Below are 9,610 nucleotides of genomic sequence, written 5' to 3'. Positions count from 1 at the left end.
GGGAGGGCAGGTCAGATCGGAGAAGGGAAGCAGAATCTCGAGGAAGCAGAGAGATTGGGGAAGCGGGGCGCAGGCGACGGAGGAATAACTATGTAGGCCGCGGGGGCCGCATAGCTAGGCGGATTCAAAGGCAGCGTGGGGAAGCGGAGACGCCCACGTCCAATCAACCGCCACGCGTCAACCGAGGTCGCAGGCTTTTGGGGCCCGCGGTGCTCCGAACTTGACCCTTGGCTTCGCCGCGAAGCCAAGCCTGAGCTCACCTTGGGCCCGGGGGCTACTGTCGGCGTTCTGGGAACGGGGGTCCCCAGACTTGCCTGCCTGCGGCCCACGGCGTGGCTAAGCCAGCAGGCCGTACGGCCCATCTTCATCAACAAGGCATCCAAGACCCTCACGAGGGTCCAAGCCTCGCGAGGCGGACGATGCAAGACCTCCTCAGGAGTGGCCTAGTCAGGCAGGCTCACGAGGAGCGGAGATATCAAGGCGGGGCAAACCTCACGAGGCTCTCGTGACGTGAGCCATGACGAACGACACCAGGCGGGCGCCAGCGCGCACAGCTTCCTTGTTTCCTCTTTGATGCTAAGGAAGCAAGCGCAGGCGAGGAGTACCGAGGCATTAGGCAAAGGTTGCTATATTGGTGCAACGAGACCAAGACCAGGAGGACGGCAAGCCGGAGGTCATCGTGGAGCCCAAGACGGCGTCACCACCAGAGCCTTTCGCAGGCGAAGACCACTTTTGTCAGGATAGCTTGTACTAGCTGTCCCCTTCAAATTTGCCTGCCGTTGTTGGCTCCCTTCCCGCTCAATATTTGAGAAGAGGACCAGGACCTATATAAGTAGAGCAAGCCACCACAGTAGGGGCATCGAGCAATTCACCCAGCTCTCACCCGCTAAGACACCAAGCACAAGAACACCTCAAACTCAGGAGGCTGTTCTTCCCTTGTACTGTTCATCATCAGCCCTAGAGGCAATCCACCACCACCACACTGGAGTAGGGTATTACACCACAACGGTGGCCCAAACCAGTATAAATCTCGTGTCTCTTTGTGTCCCGAGTTCGTCGAGTTCGTCCGCGAGATCTTAGCGAGTTAGGGCGTAGATCGGTAGGAGGGAAAGACTTCGCGTGCACCCCAGTGTTCGAACCTTAAGGGTTTGCCGGAACCCCACATCCGACACCGGTGTCAGCAAAAATGTGCGCCGGTCGCAACATCCTTGAGGCGTGCTCGGGCGTGTGGTGCTCGTCGTAGCTCCCTTTGTCGCCTCTTGCAGCACACCGTGCCCAGATCAAATCATAGAATACTCAGGGTTAGTCCATTGTAAACTTCCTTAGGCCTCATCGAGGATTTTCGTAGGAAAAGTATAGGAACAAGTATAAGGAAAATTTTCTATATATGCATTCGGTTTGTAGGAAATACATACATGAATTTCGTAGGAATACTATTCATTTTCTGTATTTCTGAAGGAAACTACATATCCACTCAAAACACATTTTACACGTAGGAACAAGGCAAGTCAATTTCTTAAAATGGCAAATGTCTATCCTATCAAATTCCTATATACTACTTCTAATTCCTACCTTGAGACCTTAGCAAGGTCAATGTTTTGACCCTCTGCACTGCACTGCTCCCCTATTGTTTATTGTTTAGCAGCAAAGACGGAGCAGAGCAGACAGCCTCCGCGCCGGGCGCGTCCTTCCAAATGTCGCGCCCCCGAGCTCGGCTCGGCACCGTCCCTCCCGCCCGACAACTCCTCCCAGCCCTCCCTGCCCACCCAAAACTCGCGACCCCATGCGACGGACTCGAGACCACGCAGCGTCGACGCCATGCACGCCCTCGTTCCACCTTCAGCTCCGGCTCCGTCCTTGTGATCGACCGCGCGCGGCCGCGTCCTGCACGCTCGCACCTAGCCTATAGCGCCAATGGCGTCGACGGGGAAGAAGATGAACCAGATCCCTGCGCCGGCCGGCCGCCTCTGGGAGGCCAGCATCCGCAAGCTCACCACCATCCGCCGCGGCGCTTCGGCCTTTCCGGCCGCCGTCGCCGGCGTCGATGGCCTGGTTGACCCTGCCGGAACCCTCGCCGTCACCTCCTCCAGCACCGCCTACCAGTACAGCGGCAGCGAGGACGCCGACGGTGCAGCCGCCGAGGAGGGCGAGGAGGAGGAGGCGGGGTCCTCGCTCGGCGAGCCCACCCACTCGGAGCAGCTGCTCGACAGAGGGGACTTCTACCAGGGCGACCTGCGCGGGAACCTCCCGCACGGCACCGGCAAGTTCCTCTGGACGGACGGCAGCATGTACGAGGGCGCCTGGCGCAGCGGCCGCGCAGCCGGCCGCGGCAAGTTCTCCTGGCCCTCGGGCGCTACCTACGAGGGCGACCTCGCCGGCGGCTACATGCACGGCCAGGGCACCTACATTGGCGAGTTCGGGGACACCTTCGCCGGGCTCTGGGCCAACAACCTCCGGCACGGCCGCGGCACGCAGGCCTACGCCAACGGCGACGTCTACGACGGCCACTGGCGCGACGGCCTGCAGGACGGCCACGGCCGGTACATCTGGCGCCACGGCCACGAGTACATCGGCACCTGGAAGGCCGGCGAGATGCATGGCTGCGGGACCGTGATATGGTCAGAGGGCGACCGCTACGACGGCTCCTGGGAGGACGCCAAGCCCATGGGCCAGGGCACGTTCCGGTGGGCCGACGGCGGCATGTACATCGGCACCTGGTGCCAGGAGTCCGGCGTCACGCACGCCAAGGGCGTCTACTACCCGCCGTCCGGAGGCCCCGCGGTGCCCGTGCCCCGGGAGCCCCGCGACGCCATCACCAAGTTGCTCGAGGAGCTGGAGGTCACCGAGGGGAAGACGGTGTCTCTGCTGCCATCGCAGAAGATACTGACATGGCCCGGGGTGGAGGCCGTGCTGAAGAAGCCTGTGTGGCGGCCGCCGGAGGTCAGCGCCGACCAAGGGAGGGTGTCGGTGTCGAGCGTGCGCCGGAGAAGCAGCGTGTCGGACCTCGACAGTCTCACTGCCGGGGAGGACGGCGGCGAGGATGCCAGCACCCGGGCAGACCGGGCATGGTCGCGGACGCTCTCGTGCATTCGCGCGCCGCCAAGGCCGGGGAAGAAGCAGGGGGAGACGATATCCAAGGGGCACAGGAACTACGAGCTCATGCTCAACTTGCAGCTCGGCATCAGGTCTCTTTCCTTTTCCTCTTCTCCTTGGCTACCACCATCACTGCACTGCATCCATTGCCATTTCCTCTCTGTTGTTGCTGGCTCATCCATTCATATCCATTTTGCCGCCGCCATTTCTGCGCACAGGCATGCTGTGGGAAGGCAGTCAGCGCCGACATCACTGGATCTCAAATCATCAGCGTTTGATCCCAAAGAGAAGGTGTGGACAAGGTTTCCTCCCGAAGGATCCAAGCACACGCCGCCTCACCAGTCGTGCGATTTCCGGTGGAAGGACTACTGCCCGTTGGTTTTCAGGTCTGCTGCATGCATGATGTCTCTCACTTGCTTCTCTTATGGAGTAGTCTCCAAACACGGCGCTATAATTTCTTCTTCTGTGATCCGACGCAGGACATTGCGCAAGCTCTTCGACGTCGACCCCGCGGATTACATGATCTCGATATGCGGGGACGATGCGCTCCTGGAGCTCTCATCACCCGGCAAAAGTGGAAGCTTCTTCTACCTCACCAACGACGACAAGTACATGATCAAAACAATGAAGAAAGCAGAGGTCAAGGTAGGTTCTTCTCTCCACCTTAGCTAGCCCACCCACACACAAGTTTTAATCATGTCTGAGATGGATCGCGGGTTTTGATCATCGACAGGTGCTTCTTAGGATGCTTCCGGCCTATTATAAACACGTCCGCAATTACGACAACACTCTAATAACAAAGTTCTTTGGCCTGCACTGTGTTAAAATCACAGGGGGCATCCAGAAAAAGGTTAGGATGCTTTCAGAAATTGGCCAGTGTATTGAGATTTTGTATATTATCACTATAGTAATATATAATACGGAATGCAGGTTCGGTTCGTGATAATGGGGAATCTTTTCTGCTCTCGCTATTCAATCCATCGGCGTTTTGACTTGAAAGGATCTTCGCTTGGGCGCATGACAGACAAGCCCCTTGATCAGATTGACGAAACCACCACGCTCAAGGATCTTGATCTCAATTTCATTTTCCGGTTAGCAGGATCCTGGTTCCAGGAATTCTGCAGGTACATCTCACATCTGCCGGATTGCACAGGATTCTGTTTCCTCTCATTTTGTTACTTACATGTGCTATAAATAATCTTATGTAAAAGAATCACAACTGTATTTGAGGAGACCTAAGTACCCACTATGCTCATGACTCTTTATATTTCTTACCAGGCAAGTGGACAGAGATTGCGAGTTGCTGGAGCAGGAGCGGATCATGGATTACAGTCTTTTGGTCGGCGTTCATTTCAAGGATCGGTGCAAAGATACGTTGCCCCCATGACTGCTTCTTAAAAATACATGCAATTAGAAAACTATTCGGTAGATACATTGGAAGCCACGAGCCTGATTTATTCTTCTTCTTTTTTTCCTTCTTACAGACAGCGGCAATGCTGACAATGGGACACCTACTACCACGGATGAAGATTCTGAGCAAAAAAGGTATCTACACCATACATTTTAGAAGCTTTGAAGAATCATAAGATGCTTTGCATTACATTTTTCCTTTACTCAGCTTAGGCTGCTCACTTCATACCAGCAACTTCTGAATTGCATTCATCTTGATATTGACAAACACTGACCTCGTTGGTGCAGAAAAGCACAACAAAAACTAGGCATTAGCATGCCCTCAAGGGTGGAGAACATAGTGAGAAATCCTGAAAGTGAATCCCTGCTCATCGGCGAGCCCACGGGCGAATTCCAGGACGTGATCCTCTTCTTCGGGATCATCGACATCCTGCAAGACTATGATATCAGCAAGAAGCTCGAGCACGCCTACAAATCCATGCAGTACGATCCCAACTCCATATCCGCGGTCGACCCGAAGCAGTACTGCAAGCGATTCCGAGACTTCATTTTCAGGGCTTTCGCGGAGGATGTACAGTAGCGACTCCATTGACAAACAGAAGATTTATACTCAAGAGAGCAGACCTTAACAGTTGGCTGGTGATTCTTCTTTGCCCACCATCCATTATTCTTTTGTAGGTAACATAATCTGTTCTTTCGGCTGTAGACGGCAGCACGTCGATATCACAGTGATTTCTTCTTCATGTATGTGTTCATAGATTTTGTACATCTACTGAATCTTCTCTGTGCTTATGTAATTAGATGTAGGGTGACTGTATTCATGCCTGTTGGTATGAAAATCATGTAGAACAGAGACTATTGTTTATGTAACCATTCCCTACTTGTTTTCTTCTTCTTCCAAAGAGCTATTCTTTGCGCATAGGGTCAATTCATCCATCACTATCAGTTTACCGCGCCAGGGACAAAAACCGAGCCAATGTGGACCGTGGCCGCCTAGTGTGTTTCCGCAACGCCCTAAACAATTGTGAGCTCAAGGAGATTCACATGCAAAACAGGAGATTTACTTGGAGCAACGAACAAAGTAACCCGATGATGAGCAAGCTAGATAGCTTCTTTTGCAATGAAGATTGGGATTTAGAGTTTCCCACCCACATTCTGCATGCCCTCTCCTCATCACTTTCGGATCACTGCCCCCTCCTGTTTGCTAATGATGTTGGCCTAAAGAAGCCTAAATCCTTCCAGTTTGAAAACTTCTTGAGAGAGATGCTGGGATTCCAACATGTTGTCAACGAGGCATGGAATGTGAATTCCGGTCATGTCGAGCCTTATCAACGGCTATTCCACAAGCTAAAGAGAACAGGACAAAAGTTGCGCTCCTGGAGCAAGACCCTTTTCTCTAACTCCAGGGTCCAGTTGCACATGGCTCTCAAGGTTATTCTTCGCCTTGACCTCGCTCAAGAACAAAGAGACCTAAGCCCGGAGGAAAGGGATCTTCGAACAAGTTTAAAACGAAGGATCGTTGGCTTGGCGGTGCTCGAAAAATCCAGAAAAAGGCAAAACTCGAGGATTACAAATCTTAAAGAAGGAAATGCCAACACCCGTTATTTCCACCTCCGCGTCAATCACAAGAGGAGAAAAAAAACCTTATTCATCGCCTCAAACACAACCAGGGTTGGGTCACCTCTCACGAAGACAAAGAGCAGATTGTGCACAACCACTTTAAGAATATAGCCAAAAAAGGCCCTACTCGTAGCATTGACGTCAATTGGGGTTTGACTCCAACCCCCAACTGTGATCTACAGGGCTTGGACGAGGCATTCACCGAGGAGGAGGTCAAAGTTGCGGTGCTCGAATTACCGGGTGACAAGGCGCCCGGACCGGATGGCTTCACGGGCACTTTCTTCAAGGCGTGTTGGAACACAATCAAGCCAGACATCATGCTTGCGGTCAACCATTTCTCCAACCTACAGACCGCCCACCTTCATTGGTTGAACTCAGCTGATGTTGCCCTCGTTCCGAAGAAGGATGGTGCCGAAGATATTTCTGACTTTCGCCCTATAAGCCTAATTCACGCCATCGCGAAGCTCATTGCGAAGATGATGTCCAAAAGGCCGGCACCCCACATGAATGATCTTGTCTCACAAGCTTAGAGTGCTTTCATCAAGAAGAGATGTATTCATGATAATTTCATGCACGTGCGCAACCTTGCTAGATGCTTACATCGCAACAATACCCCGGCTCTCCTGTTCAAGCTTGACATCAAGAAAGCGTTTGATTCGGTGTGTTGGGACTACCTCCTGGACTTGCTCAACCACCTTGGTTTCCCTCCCCTGTTTCGTGGCTGGGTGTCTGCTCTCCCGTCTACGACCTCATCGTGTGTTTTGCTCAATGGTGTGCCGGGCGTCCCCTTCAGGCTTGGGCGTGCGCTGAGACAAGGGGACCCCCTGTCTCCCCTTCTCTTTGTGCTGGCCATTGATCCATTACATCACATCCTCGGGAAGGCCACATCACAAGGTCACCTCCATCCCATTGGCGGACGTGCTATGCCGATCCGGGCTTCCCTAGACGCGGACGATGCTGCGGTTTTTATTGCTCCACTCAAGGCGGATGTCAGTTTCTTTGCCGACACCCTCAGGAACTTTGGAGATATTTCTGGATTGGTAACAAATTGCTCCAAGAGCTTGGTTGCCCCAATTAGATGTGACAATGTGGACCTTCCGGATATTCTACAATCTTTCCTGGCTCAACGAACCACCTTCCCGATGAAGTATCTTGGTTTACCACTGTCAGTGAAGCGCCTGAAAAGAATTCACTTCCAGCCTCTCGAGGACAAGATCGCGGCCCAGCTCACACCTTGGATGGGCAAGCACGTTGCTGCCCCTGGAAGGATGGTTCTTGTTAAGTCTGTCAACACAACCATCGCTATCTATTATATGACGGCTCTAAATCTTCCGGTGGAAGTTTTGAAAAAGATTGATGCCCTCCGACGTGCCTACCTCTGGGCTGGTTGTGACAAGGTCACAGGAGGGAAATGTAAGGTCAACTGGGCGCAATTCTGCATGTTCAAGCTACATGGTGGCCTTGGGATTCTAAACCTTGGAAAGTTTGCGGCTGCACCTCGTCTTTGTTGGCTGTGGTTCAACTGGCAAGACCCGCTCAAGCCTTGGTCGGTTTGGGTACTCCTTGCGACAACAATGATCGAAACATATTCGCGTCGGCCTCCAAGGTGCTGGTGGGTGATGGTCTCCGCGCAACTTTCTGGGAGTCATCTTGGCTAGATGGCATAAGACCCAAAGACATTGCTCCCAAAATTTACGACATCTCCAACAAAAAGAATTGTTGAGTCCACAAGGCATTGCTTAATGGCTACTGGATCTCCCAGGTGAAGGTTGCTTCGATCATCTCCTCTGAGCACATCGCCCAATTTGTTGCGCTTTGGGAAATACTCACCCACATCCAGCTAAACCTGGACATGCAGGACCCCATCACCTGGAAACTCACTGCTGATGGCCATTACTCCGCGGCCTCAGCATACAGGGCTCAGTTTCTTGGATTGGTGGACACGGATATGAACCAAAATGTTTGGAAGAACTAGGCGCCCCCAAAGTGCAAATTTTTCGCGTGGCTTGTTATTAACAATAGGATTTGGACGACTGACAGACTCCACCGTCGCGGATGGCCGAACTTCAACATTTGTCCATTATGCCAACAAGTCCAGGAATCGGCTGCCCACCTTCCTTTTCAATGTCGATACCCCATTCGGGTTCGGGGCATGATCAAAACTTGGCTTGCACTCCACGATGTCCAGCCCAACGATTGTATTGGTATGGTTTCGGTTAAGGATTGGTGGAGTCAGAATGCCACGAAGCAAACTCCGTCGAGAAGGCCGCTTGTCTCCCTGATGATGCTTATCTCCTGCGAAATATAGAAGGAGCGAAACACTAGAGTTTTCCGCAACACAGCCACTCGAGTGGGAGTGTTGGTCGCCAAGATCAAAGAGGAATACTCTCTTTGGAGCCTTGCGGGAGCAAAACATTTGTGTAACATTATGTCACGAGAGTGATGTACTATATTTGGCCTTTGGCCATACATTGTTAACCTTCTCTCTTAACCAATGAAAATGGCAAATCTTTTGCCTAGTTTAAAAAAAAGCCTAGTTCCAAAAAAAAAACATATGTCCTTTTACCTAAATTAACCATCAAAAACTTCTTTTACCAAAATTAACCATTAGAAGCTCACAAAACTTGCATTTTAGATCCCAAAAGAAGTTCAAAAAACTGATTTTGAATCCCAACAAAAGCTAGAAAACTACAGAGAGAATAGAAGTCCTAACAAGCATGCTAGAGATACTCCCTTGTCTAGGTTTATTGGATCTCCTCGTATTTAGGGTCACACTTTGACTATAAATTTAACTAATAAAAATAGAGACTATACTATCGAATATTGCCTTTGGAGGCCGAGCTCCATGGAGCTCGGTTTTAAAAATTTTGAATTTCGTTTCATATTTTCTATGTTTCAAAAAATTCTAAAAAAACACAGATATACATGAAGGCATAGCACACATGTGTGTAAATTTTTAGGGCAAAATACGTTGAAATGAGGGTTGTGCAAAAAAGACAATCTGAGGCTTTTTAACACATGATACTATTTATTCTTCCAGGCCATGAATTTGTCTTTTTTGTACAGGTCGCATTTCAACATTTTTTATCCTGAAATTTTGCACACATACACATAACATCCACTTTTACTTGCATATTTTTTTCATATTTTTTTAAAACCAAAAACTTTGAATTTTGATTTTTTTTCTTCAAAAAAAGGCCTCCATGGAGGCCGAGAGCCGAACATCCGTTCTCCTATACTATATGTTATAAAAATTATACCATGGTATTAGTCTTTCAAATAAACATTGAATATTGGCAAGTTTGAACACGCTCCTAATATCTCGGTTTGAGTTTATTAGTCCTTGTTGTAAATGTAAATGCATGTCACCAAAAATTGTATTGTTAGATTCGTATTTGAACGTAGTTTTTGATGATACTATGTTTTGCTACTTATAGTATTTATAGTTAAAGTCATGATTAAAATATGATCCAAAACATGATCGGGA

At 50.5% G+C, this 9,610-nt stretch overlaps 1 protein-coding gene across 1 annotated transcript; it reads left to right on the top strand.

The window, feature by feature from the left end:
• Positions 1-1,777: 1,777 nt before the first annotated feature.
• On the top strand, positions 1,778-5,391 carry LOC123124572 (phosphatidylinositol 4-phosphate 5-kinase 6). Its single transcript, XM_044545157.1, has 8 exons — positions 1,778-3,185; positions 3,312-3,479; positions 3,573-3,738; positions 3,827-3,943; positions 4,024-4,217; positions 4,372-4,463; positions 4,578-4,638; positions 4,792-5,391. The coding sequence occupies exons 1-8, from the start codon at positions 1,915-1,917 to the stop codon at positions 5,081-5,083; spliced, it is 2,361 nt and encodes a 786-aa protein (XP_044401092.1). The 5' UTR covers positions 1,778-1,914; the 3' UTR covers positions 5,084-5,391.
• The last annotated feature ends 4,219 nt before the right edge of the window (positions 5,392-9,610 follow it).

The sequence above is a fragment of the Triticum aestivum genome, chromosome 5D (assembly GCF_018294505.1).
Source record: "Triticum aestivum cultivar Chinese Spring chromosome 5D, IWGSC CS RefSeq v2.1, whole genome shotgun sequence".
Classification (NCBI taxonomy): domain Eukaryota; kingdom Viridiplantae; phylum Streptophyta; class Magnoliopsida; order Poales; family Poaceae; genus Triticum; species Triticum aestivum.
This window is presented reverse-complemented; position numbering and strand designations above follow the sequence as displayed.